The following is a 17222-nucleotide window of genomic DNA, read 5'->3' on the forward strand; positions in this document are numbered from 1 at the left end:
CCTGCTCCTAATTCGTAAAGTACTTATCATAGATGCTGCCATATAATTTGACATCCGAAGCCTTGGAAAATCCCGTTGGTATCAAGGGTCAACTTGCACACTGAGTATAAAAGTGCAACTTTGGGCGGTTGCTTTTTTGAAATGTCATCGGCATCCGATACAAAGAGTGGGCACGCCTTAAACTCCTGGGCATCTTAGAACAAAGCCCAGACAACTTGTTTGATCCCTTATGCCCAGTTATAAGAGATGTAAAAGGTGCATTTTTTATTTTCACTGTTTGGGGAATAATAAAGGGAAAGGATTTTTCAGCTGACAATCAGCCCATTGAATAGTGTTGAATGCTCCTTCAGTGGCCAACAGGTCCTGGGGTGGGATTCTCCGACCCCCCGCCAGGTCGGAGAATCATCGGGGGACGGCGTGAATCCCGCCCTGCCGCTCCGACGCCAGCTGCCGAAATCTCCGGTGCCGGTTTTCGGGCGGGGGCGGGGATCACGCCACGCCGATCGGGGGCCGTTGGCCGCGGCCCCCCCCCCCCCCCCCAGCAATCTCCGGGCCGTGATGGGCTGAGCGGCCGCCCGTTTTCGGCCAGTCCCGCCGGCGTGAAATGCGGGACCTGGCTTGTCGGCTGTCTAGCGGAGTCCTCGTGGGGGCGTGGGGGGATCTGGCCCCGGGGGGGGGGGGGGGGGGCACGGTGGCCTGGCTCGCGATCGGGGTCCATCGATCTGCGGGTGGGTCTGTGCCGTGGGAGCACTCTTTCCCTCCGCGCCAGCCTCTGTAGGGCTCCGCCATGGCCGGCGCGGAGAAGACACCCCCCTGCACATGCGGCAGAACACGCCGCCGGGTCTGCGCATCCGTGGGACCAATGCGGCCCTTCGTCGCCGGTTGGCGCGGCGCCACCCCTCCGTCACCGGCCTAGCCCCCAGAAGTGCGGAGGATTCCGCAAAATCTGGGCGGCCCAATGCCGGAGTGGTTCGCGCCGCTCTTGGAGCCAGCGTCAAGCCATCGCGCCAATTGCAGGAGAATCCCACCCCTGCTGTTGGACTTGAACCAAGAGATTCTGTTCCAGTGGTAGGAGCATTGCCACTGCGTCACAAGGGTTGATTATATGCCAAGTAGATGCAAGGTCATGATTTATGGGGCTGGAAAATAGGGCAATCTTATTATGTGCGGTGATTTACAGTATTGCCATACAGTTGATTATTAAGTAAAGTTTTAAGCTTTATAATTTTGGCTGGGTGATAACTAAGCCATTGAGCATCAGAGGTTTGTCGGCTTAATTTTCTGGAACATCCCAACTTTTCCACCTCCTTTTGCTCCTTTAACGAATCTCTCCTAATCTCTTCCTACTGGCTTGCTAAACTTTCCTTCCATTATCTGGAAAACATCTTGGACTTTTTATTATTTTGAAGATGCTACAGAAATGCTATCTGTTGTATTTCATGATGTGGTCCCTAGGCAGAAGACAGCCTTTGCAAATGCTTTTGAAAGCAAATGTCTATTTTCATTGTTAGTAAAACACAGGACGAGATTCTCGGTCTCGCCAGCTGACCAATGGGGCTTTCCCATTGTGGGCAGCCCCACGCCGTTGGGAAACCCCCGGGCTGCCGGCGAAAGGGAGAATCCCGACAGCGGAGAATCCAACCCAGAACCTTTGTCATAAGTGTGTGAATGCTGCTAATTCAAACAGTGTTGGATTAATGGTTAATAACTGTGTGGTTAATGATGAATAATAATCAAGCAAATTCGACATGGTTTTGCGAAACTGAAATCATGTTTAACCAGGGGACCAGTGGACGTACTGGACTTCGATTTCCAGAAGGCATTTGATAATGTGCCACATCAAAGGTTATTGGAGAAAATAGAAGCTCATGATGTGGAGGTAGAAAATTGGTATGGAGAGCAGATTAGCTAGCTAACAGGTAACAGAGAGTAGCCATAATTGGGTCTTTTTGTGGTTGGCAGGATGTGATAACTGGTGTGCCACAGGTATCAGTTCTGGACCCTCAACTTACTACAGGGCTAAATCACTGGCTTTGAAAGCAGACCAAGGCAGGCCAGCAGCACGGTTCAATTCCCGTACCAGCCTCCCCGAACAGGCGCCGGAATGGGGCGACTAGGGGCTTTTCACAGTAACGTCATTTGAAGCCTACTTGTGACAATAAGCAATTTTCATTTTTCATTCATTTTCATTTATAGAAATGGGTGAAGGGACAGAAAGTATGGTGGCTACATTTGCTGATGACACAGAGAAAGGTAGGAAAGTAAGATGTGAAGAGGACGCACGGAGGCTACAAAGTGACATTGATAGATTAAGTGAGTGGGCAAACATCTGGCAAATGGAGTATAATATGGACAAGTGTGAAATTGTTCATTTTGGCAGCAAAACAAAAAAGCATATTGTTTAAATGGTGAGAGATTGTAGAGCTCTGAGATTCATTGGGATCTGGGTGCCCGAGTGCATAAATCACAAAAGACTATAATATACAGGCACAGCAAATAATGAGGACAGCTAATAGAATGTTATCATTTATTGTGAGGGGAATTGATTACAAAAGTAGAGAGGTTATGCTTCAGTTGTACAGGACTTTGGTGAATCCACATCTGGAGTATTGTGGACAGTATTGGTCTTTTTTTAAGACAGATGAAAATGCGTTAGAAGCAATTCATGGAAGGGTTACTAGACTAATGCCAGGAACGCGCAGGTTATCTTATGAGGAAAGGTTAGAGAGTTTCGGCTTGTATCCATTGAAGTTTGAAAGAGTCAAAGGCGACTTGATTGAAACATATTGGGCACAATCCAAAGGCACACAGCACCCGAAAAGCAGCTCGCCACGGCGAGGCTTTGGGATTCAACCCCTTTGCCTCAGAGACCTCATGCGAGTACCGTTCAGCACTGATCACCACATATGGGGACCAGACAGAACGGACTCATAGGGTCTTCCAGGCGATCGGAGGCCCCCAGCTGCGTGCCCTTTGGGCAGAGTGGTGCCCTGGCACTGCTGGTGCCTGCCTGGTACCCTGGCAGTGTCACCCTGGCACCCTGACAGTGTCAGCCTGGCACCTTGGCCGTGCAACCTGGGTGCCAGCCTGGCACTGCCATGGTGCCCAGGTTGCACTGTCAGCTGGCATTGGCACTGCCAGGGTGCCAGGTTGGCACTGCCAAGGTGCCAAGCTGGCATTTTTGTGCACGCACGATAGGGCCGGGGTCCCCGGCACGGGTGTTGGAGGGGTGTGGGGAAGGTGCGGCGGGTAGAGGGGGCCCTCCCACAGTGTGTTCGGGCTTGTGGGGGAGCTCGGGGATTGTTTTTGGGGCCTCCTAGATCAGGGCACCATTTAAAAATGGCATCCCGATCTCTTGCTACACTGGAGAGTTCTGGCGAGCGGAGCTCTCCACTGTACAAAACGGGGCTCTGTGCAGCTTCGGCCGCGAGTTCCCCATTCAGGCCCCTTATTCAATGGAAGTCGCGTTGAATACCTATGTGTTTCTCTGCACTGCGAGCGCCAGGAAACAGGCGGCCAAACGCCCTCGCTAGGGGACTTTGTTTCCTTTTGGACGAATCGTGCTCATAAGATCCTGAGGGGTATGGGCAGGTTGGATGTGGGCGGCACGCTGGCACGGTGGTTAGCACTGTTGCTTCACAGCGCCAGTGACCCGGGTTCAAATCCCAGCTTGGGTCACTGTCTGTGTGGAGTCTGCACGTTCTCCCCGTGTCTGCGTGGGTTTCCTCTGGGTGCTCCGGTTTCCTCCCACAAGTCCTGAAAGATGGGCTGTTAGGTAGATTGGACATTCTGAATTCTCCCTCCGTGTACCCGAACAGGTGCCGGAATGTGGCGATGAGGGGATTTTCACAGTAACTTCATTGCAGTGTTAATGTAAGCATACTTGTGACATTTAAAGATTACTATATTATTATTATGTTGTGAGGATGCTCCCTCTTGTGGGAGAATCGCTCCCTAGGGGTCACATTTAAAAATAAGGCATCGCCCATTTAAGACACTGATGAGAAAAAACATTTCCCTCAGAGGGTTGAAAGTCTTTGGAACTCTCTTTCTCGAGGAAATATGTGGCCACTATATGATAACTATATGATAACAATATGATAGCTATAAAATAACTTTTACTCCTGAAGGATTTTTGTGCCTTGGAATGCCCCAATGAGAAATCCGTTGCAACTAAGTGTTCTGTGAGGCCTATGGATGGCAAGATCACCCATGCATGACTCAAAAACTAGTTGCAGAAATTGGGGGTGCTGGTGAGGGCAGAAGGTTCACATGCCCCTCCTGCTGATGGTGATTACAAGTGATTCTTCAGTTGGATCAAATACAACAGATCCGCATTCGACCCCGTGTTCTGACCAGCCCCACGGGCAATTTGTCCAAATTGCACCATCCACACTTGCAAGAGTTCAACCCTGAGTTCACCTTTGGGATTGAGCTGTACAAAAACTGAAACTGCGTGAAATATCAAGTAACCTAAGGTGCGTCAACGGGTGATTGAGGCAAGGTACAATGTTAACTGTACAGCAAGGTCATTGGGAAAACAGCCCTGACCTTCTTTGACATAGTGCCACGGTGCATTTACATTTGCACAAGAGAAATCGCTACGAGGACCTCAATTTAACATTTCATCTAAAAGATGGCACCTTCAACAGTGCTGCACTGGAACGGCAACCTGGATTTTGTGCTGTCAAAATGTAGTGGATGACCAATGAGCTGTCATTGTATCAAATCCAGTCTTTCTTCTTCTCTCATTGCAGCAGATATTTCCTGAAGGCTATGTTTAAATTTACAGTCTGAATTAATCTGGTAGTGACAGAGAGCTCTTGCAATTATTTTTAAGTCATGGCATGTGGGCGTCACTGGGTGGGCCAGTAATTATTGCCCATCCCTAATTGCCCTTGGAGGGAGGGGCAGTTATGAGTCAACCACATTGCTGTGGGTCGGGAGTCACATGTAAGCCAGGCCAGGTAAGGACGGCAGATTTCCTTCCCTAAAGGACATTAGTGAACCAGATGGGTTTTTACAACAATCGACAATGGTTTCCACATCTGCACTGGCAGGATTTGAACTTAGGATCCCGCAGTGTTCCTCTGGGCCTTTAGATTACTAGTCCAGTGACAAGGCCGGAATACCACAATGCCACTGCCTCCTCAATCACAAACTTCCTTCACTGTTAGGCAGACAGGGAGAATAGAGCTCTGCTACTTGAAAACCTATTGATGATTAAAGTTTAACAGCTGATGAGGAATATACTTGATTGGAATCTGTCACACCATAAAAAGCATCTTCCTTGCAGGGTACCCTCAATGTGTGCCATTTCCCCTGGACTGCTGGTGAGGTTTAAACAGTTTTTATTGGACCAGATCACAAACAAGGTGAATACACAATCATGAGATTCAGATATTGTGATAAACTGCGAGGATATAATTAGTAAGATACCATTTTATTCACTATGTTGTAAAAGAAATGTGACACTCTAAGAAACACATCAAAAAGCTTTAGGAATGCATCACAAAACAATGTCATCTTGCATGTACTTTCTAGGAAAGAAAGAGATTTATTGAGTTGTTATGTTACATGGAAGGCAGGTTGCCCTGTTCTGAAGTGATGTTGGTCGTTTGGCAAAACCACCATCAAAGAATGTTCCATTCCAAAGGAACGTTTGATTGTATTAACCTACGAATAACATGTTTATATTTGCATAAATATGACCATTTCCTACATCAGCAGCCTGTCCAACTATCGCTGTGCAGGACAGTTCAGCTGTAACAGAAGAGTCACAAATCCATCTCTAGTGCTCACAATAGGTCAGTTTGGACTTCCTCTGCGTGGATCTTCTGTGACGGAAATGCAGTTGATATGCAGCCAGGAACGTATGGAAGGTGTCTTTTAACGGTTGACTTGTATGTAGTCTCTCCAAGCCAGGTGCAAATTACAAATGCAGTCTTTCTTGGACTAGAGCATAGTCTTCTGTTGAATTGCAACAATTCAGAACTTTGGTATCAGTGCTCAGCAGTTATTTCGCCCTACCTATCTACATTCTGCCCTCCCCTCACCCCCTCCTCCACCCCAGACAAGCGTACTTGTTTCCTCCAAGCTCCAAGCCACAAGAAACAAGCTTCTTCCAGGTTTCTTTAAAAAAAACAAATTGTTCCATTAAATCTGCCACTGATTCATTTTTTCTTTGTCTATTGTGGCTGAAGGGTTTTTTCTCCGACAGAAGTCCGACATTTATATTGATGAAGAGTGCTGAAGGTGGTCCCAATAAAACATATATTTACAACAGTAAATGCTCTGTTGCTTGCGCAAGTTTAATGCAGAGAAAATAGCTCTGTCTATGAGATTGACGGTAAGAAAAAGGAAATATGCATCTTGTTTCCCTGTCGCAGGGCCAACTGGCAAGGTTTGGTCGTGATATAAGGTTGGGGGCATGTGGGTGCAAGCTGACGTCTAGGGTACCATCATGGGTAGAAAGTGTGCTGAGAGATGTTTTCTCCTTGTTTTATGTCCCCGGCGAGGAGAACCTTTCCCATTTAATGAGATGAACATTTGCCGCCCTTTGTGCTTCCATTTCAGAGAGGCGTAGGTATTGTAACCATTTTCTTCTATCCTTTCCTTAAACTTACAATTGTTGTTGTACTCTTCCTAGAAAAGAAACAAAAAAGATTAACAGAAAAGAAACAAAAAAGATTAACAGTCGGAGGACGATTATTAGACCACAGGAATTTTAAAAAGCTTTTCCTTCGACATGAGGTGCTGCGATTTATTCTGTTGCCGCTGTTTCCAAAAACACGAGCCAGGGAGAGAGGTTTGCAGACAGACCCTCGACCAAGAAAGGTGACCAGTGTGAATTTAATAATAATAATCCTTATTGTCACGAGTAGGCATACATTAACACTGCAATGAAGTTACTGTGAAAAGCCCCTAGTCGCCACACTCCGGCGCCTGTTTGGGTACACGGAGGGAGAATTCAGAATGTCCAATTTACCTAACCTCCACGTCTTTCGGGACTTGTGGGAGGAAACCGGAGCACCCGGAGGAAACCCACGCAGACACGGGGAGAACGTGCAGACTCCGCGCAGACTGTGACCCAAGCCGGGAATCGAACCTGGGACCCTGGAGCTCTGAAGCAACGGTGCTAACCATTGTGCTACCGCGCCGTTAGGTAGAGAGGCGAGGAATATGTTTGGGGAGAAACCGGCTTACTTCCAGCCAGGTTAGGTTTTGGAAAAGTAGGTTTTTAAGCAGGATTGCCTCAATCCCAATGAGTGCATAAATATAATGGGGGGGGGGGGGGGGGGGGGGGTTGGTGGTGGAGGGGGTGGTCATTGAATGTTTTTTAAGTGTGAAAGAGGCACTTTGCCACTTGTGCTCAATGTTTACTACAGGAAATATTTATTTTCCTTTTCTACTGCCAGCATCCCCTTTCCTATTTGTTCACCCAGGAGCTGATTGCTACCTCAGGAGAGAAAGTCATCCAAGGTTTTTCAAAAGTTGTCAGTGGCAAGGAGGACAGGCAGATACGAGCTGTGTTTTATACCTCCCTTCCTCATTCACGTGATATGTTCCTCTCTACCCACATGCGGCATGGGAAAGTAAGCTTAAAGGACAAGAAGCCTTGTTCTTAAAACAACCGCCCACCCCCTCCCCCAAGGAAAATGAAAGTGGGAATGACGACTCGATTCTCTAAGTCTGTGATGTGGTCTCAGGCAGAACCTTTAATCTCTAAAACATCACCAATGAGTGATTCATTTTGGTGTCGGTAGCTGACAGAATTTTCTACTCCCAAATTTAAAGTGACACTATTGCGTCTGCTCCATCACATTTCATTGCATTTCATCCAAGAGACACTGAACTTCAGTCGACCTGACTGATAAAAGGTCAATGACCTCAAAACTTTACCCAATCGCTATATAGTTGACTTCATTGTCTGGAGCAAAGTGCAAGATAGTGGTGCGAGAAAAATGGCAACTTCGTAACGTGGGGATTACAAGGATTGAAATTCAAAGCATAGCGTTATCAACCTCATCTTTGCAGTTTCCAAAAGGTCAGCTCACAGCGCAGCAGACTGTAAGGGGCTCTGAATGCAAAGCAGTTTGAATCAAAATTACAATTGTTGCATTCCATTGGGGTGACTTGCACTGCATCTCTGGAGAACGAAGAGGCCATGTCCTCCCCACATTATGACTCCATAATTCCTAGCCTGAGACCATCAAAAATTTGATTGATAATTACAGCAATCAGCAAAAAGAATCAATGCCCTGGTCATCTACTTACACCTGTACTATTGATGAGTTAAAATGCAGTTTTCAGCTGAATCATAAATTATACCACTCTCATGTGCATCCATATCGCACAGTATTTGCAACACAGACACAGGCCATTGATGCCAGTGTTTATTGTCCACACACAAACCTCCTCCCATCCCATTTCATTTAACCCCACCAGCACAACCTTCTATTGTTTTCTTCCTCATTTATCTATCTTTCTTCCCCTTCAATTCAACTATGTTATTCACAATATTTGTACATATTTTTATTAAGCCACTTTTATTAATATTGGGCACGATTTAATGGAAATGAAACAGTTCTCCACGTCGAGTCGCGTGTTTCCCGACGCTTGCAGCGCCGAGAACAATCCCGCTATTCCCGGAAATCCCGGGAGGTGGTGGCGCAGTGGTATTGTCACTGGACTGGTAAACCAGAGACCCAGAGTAATACTCTGGGGAACCAGGTTCAAATCCTGCCACTGCAGGTGGTGAAATGTGACTTCAATAAAAATCTGGAATTTTAAAATAAAGTCTCAATATGACCATGAAACCATTGTCGATTGTTGTTAAAATCCATTTGGTTCACTAATGTCTTTTAGGGAAAGAAATCTGTTTACATAGATTACATAGAACATACAGTGCAGAAGGAGGCCATTCGGCCCATCGAGTCTGCACCGACCCACATTAATCCCTCACTTCTACCTTATCCCCGCAACCCAATAACCCCTCCCAACCCTTATGGACACTACGGGTAATTTAGCATGGCCAATCCACCTAACCTGCACGTCTTTGGACTGTGGGAGGAAACCGGAGCACCCGGAGGAAACCCACGCGGACACGGGGAGAACGTGCAAACTACGCACAGACAGTGACCCAGCAGGGAATCGAACCTGGGACCCTGGCGCTGTGAAGCCACAGTGCTAATCACTTGTGCTACCGTGCTGCCCTGTTGTCCTTACCCGGTCTGGCCTACATGTGACTCCAGATCCCACAGCAGTGTGGTTGACTCTTAACTGACCTTCAAGGGCAGTTTGGGATGGGCGATAAATGCTGGCACAGCCTGCGATGCCCATATTCCAAGAACGAATAAAACAAAATGGGTCTCTGCTTCATTCCTGGGCCTCGGTGAGGAACGCTCCACCGGGGCCGCACTTAATCCCATTTCCTGCGCGAACGAGCTCCACTCACCAGTGCAGGAAGAGATCGGGACGCCATTACCCCGATCTCCGAACCCGCCACCGCGGCCTCCAAACCCCCGCAACCTACCACTGAGGGGGTCCTCGAGCCCCCCCGCACCTCACCTCGTAAGGGCAGGGCACCCCTGGGCCTGATCCCTGGTGTGGGAAAAATACCACCCAGGCATCTTGTCAGCGCCCCTGCCAGGTGCCCAGGTGGCACTGCCTGGGTTCCAGGCTGGCAGTGCCATCGTGCCCGGATCTTGTTAGATCTCGCGAGGCGTGATGAGGCCGGTAAATCTCACGAGAGGCCTCTCGTAAATTTACCGACCTCATTCCATCCCGAGTCGGACATGGCGAGGCCGGTAGATCGCAGTCATTGTTTGTTTATAAACTCAAGAAGCCGCATAATGATTGATAGTTCTACAGAAATGATTTAAGCGGCTGAATTGGCCAACCTGGGAGAGGAACATTCAAAATGTTTTGGGTGCTTAGGAGTTAAGCATTCAGATTTCCTGTTCCAAAAGTAACATTAACTTCAAGTGTGTAGGTAGCTCAGCCAAATATTTGCGTTACGGACAATTGCTTGTGAATTCTTTCTCAAGTGCTTTAAAGAAGCATGGATACTTTCTGGTATGATGTTAACTTCAATCAGGAAGCTGGGCACAGAGATGGTCACTGTGGGAAATGGAGATGTTGCACTGTACTGGAAAGGGATGTTTCCTTGTGGATGGGGTTGGGTCATGTTATTCAATAGCAACAAGTAAAACCATTCACCATTTCAGGAGCCTAGTGCCAGCAGCAAGGTAAGGAATTACTGAGGTAAAGGTGGGAGACATGCCGATGCATTTGCAATGGTAATTATTGAGCACATGCTGTAAGGTTCAACTTTACGATATTGGGAGCCGTAATTTGTTCCAACTGGGAGAACTTTACCTTATCGGTAGGTGAGTGATCCCAATGTGACCGACAAAGTGAGTCGCCTGAGATGGGAAAGTGTGGGTTTCCTGTGTTAGCAATGAGCACAAAAAGTCACGTTCCCTAGCGGCCGTGCCCCCACCCTCACCATCTATTCCGCACCCCCTCCCCCCCCAAATAAAGACAAACCAATTCATTGGGTAATTAGTGAGGTAAAACAAGTGCTTGTAAAATGTTTCTAAGACGTCTCCAGGATAGTCTGGCGCATTGTGCTCCAGACCAAAGCAGTAACCATGATATGGAAGCATGTGGTAGAGGAGGAATTTATTGTGTGTCAGGTTATGAAAGATGATCCAGGCAATGTGCTTCCTTTGTATTTTGTTCTTTTGTTGGCCTTATCAGGGATGAAATTCATCACACTTAACCAGTATCAGTGGCAGGTATCAGAATCCACTCAAATGCAGGGTCAGGTGTGAAGTTCAGCAAAAGGCATTATTCTAACAGCTGCTCGGTAATTTAGTAAATAAGTAATGTCTGCAAGGATAGGCTGATTTCCTTGTCCTTTTCAGTTACAAGTCTCCAAAACTTTGGTACATTATTTCAGCAAAGTCGCAGCCCAGAAATGACAGAATCCGAGATCATATTACCTATTATAGAGCAAAAATTTAATATTTTGCAAAGGGGGGGGGGGGGACATTTTAGCAATACAGGCCAGTGGAGAGGGAAAACATAAGACAGAGTCTGTGCCTCTTTCTGAGAAAGTACTGCTGGCTGTTTGGAGCAAGACTTTAAACCAAGTCAACTCAGGTGAATGTTCAGGTATTCTGTCCAATATTCATCTCTCAGAAAAGACCCTCTTTCAGTGGGATCTTTATACATTTATTAACTGGCTTCCACGGCCAGAACTTTACAATATGCACCCCCCCCCCCTCCCCCCCCCCTTCTCCCTCCACTACCCCCCATCCCCCTATCCCAGGCGGGTTCCGGCCCAGGAAGGCAAGCGTAAAATTGCACGGATGGGATTCCCTCTGGGTTCCCACCACCATGACCCAGCAATTTCACAGTAGGGTGGACAGGGCCTTGAGCGGGAAGCTTGTCCATGTCCACTTAATGGCCACTTAAGGTCCTATTCCCACCCTATCTCAATTTTTAGGTTGGTGGCCACAGGTTGGATTGGGGTGGTGAATTCAATCAATTCTGAGGGGCTTGTTTAGCACAGTGGGCTAAATAGCTGGCTTGTAATGCAGAACAAGGCCAGCAGCGCGGGTTCAATTCCCGTACCAGCCTCCCCGAACAGGTGCCGGAATGTGGCGACTAGGAGCATTTCACAGTAACTTCATTTGAAGCCTACTTGTGACAATAAGCGATTTTCATTTCAATCAGTAGGCCCTAACAGATTTGAGGAGCCAACAGACCCTCCCCTCCCATCTCGGCCAACCCCCTGACACCGAGATTGTCCCCCCTCTGATCCCTCCAGGCACCCCCCCTACCTTCCCACCCCCAGGATCCCTGGTACTTATCTGAAATGCGGCCCCGGGACTTAGGCTCAGGCATGGTACTGCAGTACCTCTTCTGACCACTGCGGCACTGTGCTTGGAGGAGCTGGAGAGCAGTTGGACAATTTGCTCGGCAAAAAACTCTCCGAGGCGCCATGCGCCAGGTGTTCGTCACCCTGAAAGCTCAGTTCTATGTTGGACTACCTACAAGTACCTGCACTCCAAAAGCAATTCATTGGTTGGGCTCTTTGTGACATTCTTTGAATGTCTGGTCAATGAATCATTTTGGAAACTGTGCATATTCAGGTATTAATTAAGTAGACCTCCTCCCCTCTTAGTCAAACAGCCAGCTTCACTACTTAGATGAGGATGGAGGGAGCTGTTCGTGGTGCAGATAATCCTTGACTTTCTGATGTTCGAATTATGATGAATGGCACTAACGATGTTGATAAATTGACACTGTTTTAAATTACAATGTTGGTTTTGACTTTATGACGCCATGCCAGTTGCACATACAATCATCCATGTGCATCAATGTTCTGCGCCACCCATCTCACTGACTCGAGGCGCTCAGTTGCTTTGTGAATCTTTATGTTTCCAAACTTTTTCCTAAAATTTATAGTTTACAATATCAATTTATTGCTATATTAGTTTTTTTTTTACAATTGATTGAGTACAAAATTCTAGGTTATTTTAATGAAGATAGTGAATCAAGCCTTGGTTTAGTAAGCAATCCCTGATTTATAACATTGCTGTCATGGGGCATAGCAGGCAAGGCCAGCATTTGCTGTCCGTCCCTAATTGCCCTCGAACTGAGCAGAATTTTAAGAGTCAACCACATTGCTGTGGATCTGGAGTCACATATAGGCCAGACCAGGTAAGGACGGCAGATTTCCTTCCCTAAAAGACATTACCAAACCAGATCGTTTTTTATGACAATCGACAATGGTTTAATGGTCACCTTTAGACTTATAGTTCCAGACTTTTATTGAATACACATTTCACCATTTGTCATGGTGGGATTCGAACCCGGGTCCCCAGAACATTACTCTGGGTCTCTGGATAACTAGGCCAGTGACAATACCAATACGCCACCACCTTTCCAACGTTGCGACTCCAGAACCATTTGTCAGGAATCAAGAGTAAATTTGAGGACTGCCTGATCTTTGAAATTGTCTGAATGTCTTCAGGAGTAGAAAATGGGAGGGAAATGGGGATGTGTGATGAAGAAAGAGAAGTCAACACAACGTATTTTTATTTTGCATGTAAATAGATCAAGATCAATGAATTTCTTTAAAGTGGGTTTTAGTTTACTATTTCTTTGACAATCTTATTTATATTAAAATAGGCAAAATATTTCAAAATGTATCTATTGGCTGAAGGTAATCATCGCAGTTAAGGGGAGTCCTCCCATTCACTGATAACCATGTTGTTGAAATGTTGAAACTTTACAGTACAGAAGGAGGTCTGCCCATTCTGTTTGTGCTGGCTGGAAAAAGCTACCCAGCCTATTCCAACTTTCCAGCTGCACTTATGTTGTGCAATTATCAGAATTCAATAAAGTTAGGGCGGAATTCTCCGTTGGCTGACGCCAAAATCGGGAAATGTGATTGGGCGATGAAGAAGTTCTGACTCCAAAATCGCGGTGGGCGCTGATTTGACGCCAAATCGCTTTTCTCTGTCATACTGTACTGCATATCATTAGCGGGCCTGACCCGATATTCTCCGGGGCTTCTGTGTTTCTCCGCCTCCGACAGGCCGAGTTCCCGATGGCAAGGTTCACTTTTGCTTTCAAAAATTGCGAAACCGGCATCGTGGCTGCTGAGGGAGAGAGACGGGGTACTGAAGGTGTCCAACATCGCCATAGTTTGCTAACAGTTGCCGCTGGCCGGGAGGCTTCTGCCAGGGCTGGGGGCAGTAGCAGGGGGTGGCCAGCAGGTGGGCTGTGGGGTCGGAGTGGACGGGCATGGAGCACCATTTCCGCAGCTGGAAAGGCAGCCATGCAGCTGCACACGCGGCTGACAGCCCACTGTGAACTTAGTGCCACAGGTCGTATAGGTATCCCCCCAGGCCACCCCACTAGGTGCCCTCTGGCCCCAGCCGACCCATCAGCTGTATGGGCGCGCTCCAGCACAACCAGTGCCACCTTGTTAGCTGGGATGAGTGTGTGTGGGGAGTGTAATGTGTATGTGCGGCTGCAGCTTGTCATCTCCCCAGTGTCAATCTCTGACCCGGCGAATCCTGCACCGTTTCTCATTGGAATTTAGTGTGTTCCACGTGGCACCGGTGCTAGCCCCTCCGCAGTCGCTGAATCAGTCCAGGTTTTGCTGTCGTAAAAGTCGACGAATGCTGCAACGGCGTCAAAATTTAATCTCCGAAACGGAGAATCCCGCCCTTCGTATTTGGCAGTTTTAGGTCATATAGCTCCCTTTAGAGATCACCTTGGAGAGTCTCAGGCATGTCAGGCAAATGGAAAACTTCACTTGGAAAAAAATTGTTGTGTTCCACTGAATTTAGTGTTTCCATTTTTCTAAAGAAGATTGTCACAAGGGGTGAAATTCTCCCCCAACGGCGGGATGCCCGCCGACTGGCGCCAAAGCCGGCGCCAATCAGACAGGCATCGCGCCGGCCCAAAGGTGCGGAAGGCTCCGCATCTTTGGCGGCCTAGCCCCAACATTGAGGGGCTAGGCCGACGCCGGAGGGATTTCCGCTGGCGGAAATGGCGTTTGTTGCCCCGCCAGCTGGCGCGGAAATGCGGCGCATGCGCGGGAGCGTCAGCGGCCGCTGTCAGTTTCCCGCGCATGCGCAGTGGGGAGAGTCTCTTCCGCCTCCGCCATGGTGGAGGCCGTAGCGGAGGCGGAAGGGAAAGAGTGCCCCCACGGCACAGGCCCGCCCGCGGATCGGTGAGCCCCGATCGCGGGCCAGGCCACCGTGGGGGCACCCCCCGGGGTCAGATCGCCCCGCGCCCCCCCCCCCCCCCCCAGGACCCCGGAGCCCGCCCACGCCGCCTGGTCCCGCCGGTAAATACCAGGTTTGATTTACGTCGGCGGGACAGGCAATTCCTGGGCGGGACTTCGGCCCATCCGGGCCGGAGGATCTAGCGGGGGGTCCCGCCAACCGGCGCGGCCGGATTCCCGCCCCCGCCCAATCTCCGGGAGCGGAGACTTCGGCGGGGGCGGGGGTGGGATTCACGGCGGCCAACGGCCATTCTCCGACCCGGCGGGGGGTCGGAGAATGACGCCCAAGATGTGTGACCACGGAGTAATTGTAATGTGGATCGAGCAAAAATAACTGCAACAGCATCTACAGACATGAATGACATAGTTTAAAAAAAAAAGTTTTTAAAAAACTACTAAAAGTTAGGAAAGGTCATCCACATAGAGTGGAAGACTGAGTTGTCATAAAACAAAAACAGAAAATACTGGACATTCTCAGCAAGCCCAGCGTCTGTGGAGAGAGAATGAAGGTAACGTTTCGAGTCTGGAGGGGCGCTGGCACTGTTGCTTCATAGCTCCAGGGTCCCAGGTTCGATTCCCAGCTTGGATCACTGTCTGCGCAAAGTCTGCACGTTCTCCCCCGTGTCTGCGTGGGTTTCCTCCGGGCGCTCCGGTTTCCTCCCACAAGTCCCGAAAGACGTGCTTGTTAGGTAATTTTGACATCCTGAATTCTCCCTCCGTGTACCCGAACAGGCGCCGGAGCGTGGCGACGAGGGGCTTTTCACAGTAACTTCATTGCAGTGTTAATGTAAGCCTACTTGTGACACTAATAAAGATTATTATTGTTATGACTCTTTGTCAAAGCCATCCAGATTCGAAACGTTAGCGCCTGTTCTCTCTCCACAGATGCTGCCAGACCTGCTGAGATTTTCCAGCATTTTCTGTTTTGGTTTCAGATTCCAGCATCCGCAGTAATTTGCTTTTCTGACAGAGTTTGAGTGAATGACTAATCCATTGGCTAGAGAAAATCAGAAATACCAATTTGAGCTCTCCATGACATTGTGTCATTGGGAAAACCCTACTAAACATAAATTTTGAGAACAATGGCCCTGAATATCTAGTTCATGCCCACCATAGTAGGTCACCATTGTAGCAGAAGGACCACAAACTCAACATGGATTTGGCACTTGGCCTGTGCTACCGACATCCATGGAGCGACCTTTGGGGAGGAACCGCTCGCTACCTGTCCTCAAACAAGATCACTCATGTGGTCTTGCAAGCAGCCTTGCCAATGCCAACCTGGAAATCCGCCAACACAGTATTACACCAAGTGGGTGGAGGCAGAACCAGGACACTCGGCTTAGCATCGCCGAGACTCCCAAACATTTGTCAGATTTTTCTCTTTTTTACACCCTCCAATGAAGTGGAACAATAGGTTGTAACTTGAATTTTCTGCGCTAATAGTACTGTCATAGCCATCCCTTAATGCCAGTGACCTTTCGGTCGCACTGCATTCTGTCCAGCTCCCTGGATGACAAAGGAGGTAGAAATTAATATAAAGAAGGAAAGGTCTGCTTATGACAGATGTCAGGTCGGAAATTCAATGGAGAACCAGAAGACATAGGAGCAGAATTAGGCCATTCAGCCCATCGAGTCTGCTCCACCATTCAATCATGGCTGATATGTTTTTCATCCCCATTCTCCTGCCTTCTCCCCATAACCCCTGATCTCCTCATTAATCAAGAACCTATCTATCTCTGTCTCTGCTCGATTCCCGGCTTGGGTCACTGTGCGGAGTCTGCACGTTCTCCCCGTGTCTGTGTGGGTTTCCTCCGGGTGCTCCGGTTTGCTCCCATAAGTCCCGAAAGACGTGCTTGTTAGGCGAATTGGACATTCTGAATTCTCCCTCTGTGTACCCAAACAGGCGCCTGAGTGTGGCGATGAGGGGATTTCCATAGTAACTTCATTGCAGTGTTAATGTAAGCCTATTTGTGACGATAAAGATTATTCCAAGATTATTATTATTTCTGATTTTCCATAGGGTATGGGCATCGCTATCAAGGCCAGCATTTGTTACCCCTCCATATTGCCCTTGAACTGAGTGGCTTGCTCGGCCATTTCAGGAGGCAGTTAAGAGTCAACCATGTCACTGTGGGTCTGGAGTCACATGTGGGCCAGATTGGTAAGGATTGGCGATTTCCCTCCCTAAAGGACATTAGTGAACCAGATAGGTGTTTATAACAATTGATGATGGCTTCATAGTCAACATTGCAGAGACTAGCTTCATTTTCCATGTTTATTAATTGAATTTAAGTTCCGCCAGCTGTCGTGGTGGGATTTGAACCCATGTCCTCAAAGCATTAGCCTGGGCCTCTGGATTACTAGTCCAGTGACGTATCACTGCACCACCATCGCCCCTTGAGGCCAA

The 17222-nt window shown here is 48.2% G+C and overlaps 1 protein-coding gene across 1 annotated transcript in view; it reads right to left on the minus strand.

The window, feature by feature from the left end:
* Positions 1 to 6073: 6073 nt before the first annotated feature.
* Positions 6074 to 17222, minus strand: part of fgf22 (fibroblast growth factor 22) — a 156436-nt gene continuing 145287 nt past the window's right edge. The window contains exon 3 of the mRNA XM_072482095.1: positions 6074 to 6645. Within this exon, the coding sequence (XP_072338196.1) occupies positions 6451 to 6645 (195 nt within the window). The 3' untranslated portion in view covers positions 6074 to 6450. The remainder of the gene's footprint in view (positions 6646 to 17222) is intronic.

The sequence above is a fragment of the Scyliorhinus torazame genome, chromosome 18 (genome assembly GCF_047496885.1).
Source record: "Scyliorhinus torazame isolate Kashiwa2021f chromosome 18, sScyTor2.1, whole genome shotgun sequence".
Taxonomy (NCBI): Eukaryota; Metazoa; Chordata; class Chondrichthyes; order Carcharhiniformes; family Scyliorhinidae; genus Scyliorhinus; species Scyliorhinus torazame.